The sequence below is a fragment of the Periophthalmus magnuspinnatus genome, chromosome 14, assembly GCF_009829125.3.
Source record: "Periophthalmus magnuspinnatus isolate fPerMag1 chromosome 14, fPerMag1.2.pri, whole genome shotgun sequence".
NCBI classification, from domain to species: Eukaryota; Metazoa; Chordata; class Actinopteri; order Gobiiformes; family Gobiidae; genus Periophthalmus; species Periophthalmus magnuspinnatus.
In genome coordinates, this window is record NC_047139.1 from 7,536,689 (window position 1) to 7,538,785 (window position 2,097).

The window sequence follows — 2,097 nt, forward strand, 5'->3', positions numbered from 1 at the left end:
TAACAGCTCAGCAACAGTATTGTATGAAAGTTTGTCAGAGGGAAAGACAGATGAGGCAAAGTCACTCTGACAAGAGGAAGGACTCCTAACAGATAATATCCCTTTTCCACTGATCCCGTTTTTAGGGCAACTGTATTGATTGGAGCTAATCCACTACAGCTAGACTACTCATACTCTTTAACCTAGAATGTCGACTGCTGCTATCTCTGCCACAGGAATTAATGGAGCTCGTGCATTTTTTTGGCAATCCTCTGTGAAATATTTATAGCCACTCTTGTGCAAAAATGGTGGCTTTGACGAGGAGCGTGTGGATCAGGCAGCCTGTGGGAGAGCAGGTGCCCAGACAGCAGCGCGCTGTTTCAGCTGTGACATCTCCGTGCTCCGCTCTCAGTCCTCTGTAGGCTGGGGATATGATGGGGTGACTCTGGACCTCCCCTCTGTGCCCACCCCCTTCTCTCAGTTTTTCAACATCACAACAGAAACATGGAGCAGAATATCTCCACAGTCCGAGATGGGAGGCATCTGCTGCCAGAGCGGGACTCCTCCAAGCGCGTCTTAACGGGATGTTTCCTCTTCCTCCTTATATTCACCACGTTGCTAGGCAACACATTGGTGTGTGCTGCCGTCACCAAGTTTCGTCACTTGAGGTCAAAGGTCACAAACTTTTTTGTCATCTCGTTGGCCATCTCCGACCTTCTGGTGGCCATCTTGGTTATGCCGTGGAAGGCAGCGACAGAGATCGTAGGGTTTTGGCCATTTGGAGCATTTTGTAATGTGTGGGTGGCGTTTGACATCATGTGCTCCACAGCCTCCATCCTGAACCTGTGCGTAATCAGTGTGGACAGGTACTGGGCCATTTCCAGCCCTTTTCGCTACGAACGTAAGATGACGCCCAGAGTGGCGTGTCTGATGATCAGTGTGGCGTGGACTTTGTCTGTCCTCATTTCTTTCATTCCTGTCCAGCTGAATTGGCACAAAGCTCAAACCACCAGCTACTTGGATCTGAACGGATCTTACCCCAGTGAACTGCCCCCTGACAACTGCGACTCCAGCCTTAACAGGACGTATGCCATCTCCTCTTCTCTCATAAGCTTCTACATCCCTGTGGCCATCATGATCGTCACCTACACCCGGATCTACCGGATTGCTCAGAAACAGATCCGCAGAATATCTGCTCTGGAGCGGGCCGCAGAGAGTGCCAAGAACCGCCACAGCAGCATGGGCAACAGCTCCAGCATAGAGAGTGAGAGCTCCTTCAAAATGTCCTTCAAGAGAGAAACCAAAGTGCTGAAGACACTGTCTGTGATCATGGGTGTGTTTGTGTGCTGCTGGCTGCCCTTCTTCATCCTAAACTGCATGGTGCCGTTCTGTGAGGTCAGCCTCCCAGACGGCTCCACCGAGTTCCCCTGTGTCAGCTCCACCACCTTTGATGTGTTTGTGTGGTTTGGCTGGGCCAACTCCTCCCTCAACCCCATCATCTATGCCTTCAACGCAGATTTCCGAAAGGCCTTCTCCATTCTCCTGGGCTGCCACCGCCTGTGTCCTGGGAGCAACGCCATTGAGATTGTCAGCATCAACAACAACATGGGTGCCCCTCCTTCCAACCCAAACTGCCAGTATCAGCCCAAGAGCCACATTCCCAAAGAAGGCAACAACTCAGCCAGCTATGTCATTCCTCACAGCATCCTGTGTCAGGACGAGGAGCTGCAGAAGAAGGATGGCAGCGCTGGGGAGGTGGAGGTGATGGGGACCAATGCCCTGGAGAAACTTTCGCCTGCTCTCTCCGCTACTTTGGACAGCGACACAGAGGTCACGCTGGAAAAGATCAACCCAATCACTCAAAACGGACAGCACAAAACCATGTCGTGTGGAGATTAAATGACAAGTCTGCATTTGCTAAAGGCGAGTACTAAGCAGAGCAAGACTTACACACAGGGGAACAAGCAATGACAAATCCAGACATCTGAGAGGAGCATGGCTGACTGCAAAGCAATGGGATTTACTCATTCAAAACCTTAAGAACTGTTAAAAAAAAACTCCTTAAGGAGAAAACCCTACAGAATGTCTCAAAGTACTGGCACTTTACTGGATTAAACT

The 2,097-nt window shown here is 50.5% G+C and overlaps 1 protein-coding gene across 1 annotated transcript; it reads left to right on the top strand.

Annotated features, from left to right (window-relative positions):
* The first annotated feature begins 483 nt into the window (after window positions 1–483).
* On the top strand, window positions 484–1,878 carry drd1b (dopamine receptor D1b). Its single transcript, XM_033979116.2, has one exon. It carries the CDS (start codon window positions 484–486, stop codon window positions 1,876–1,878), a length of 1,395 nt encoding a protein of 464 aa, XP_033835007.1.
* Window positions 1,879–2,097: the final 219 nt, after the last annotated feature.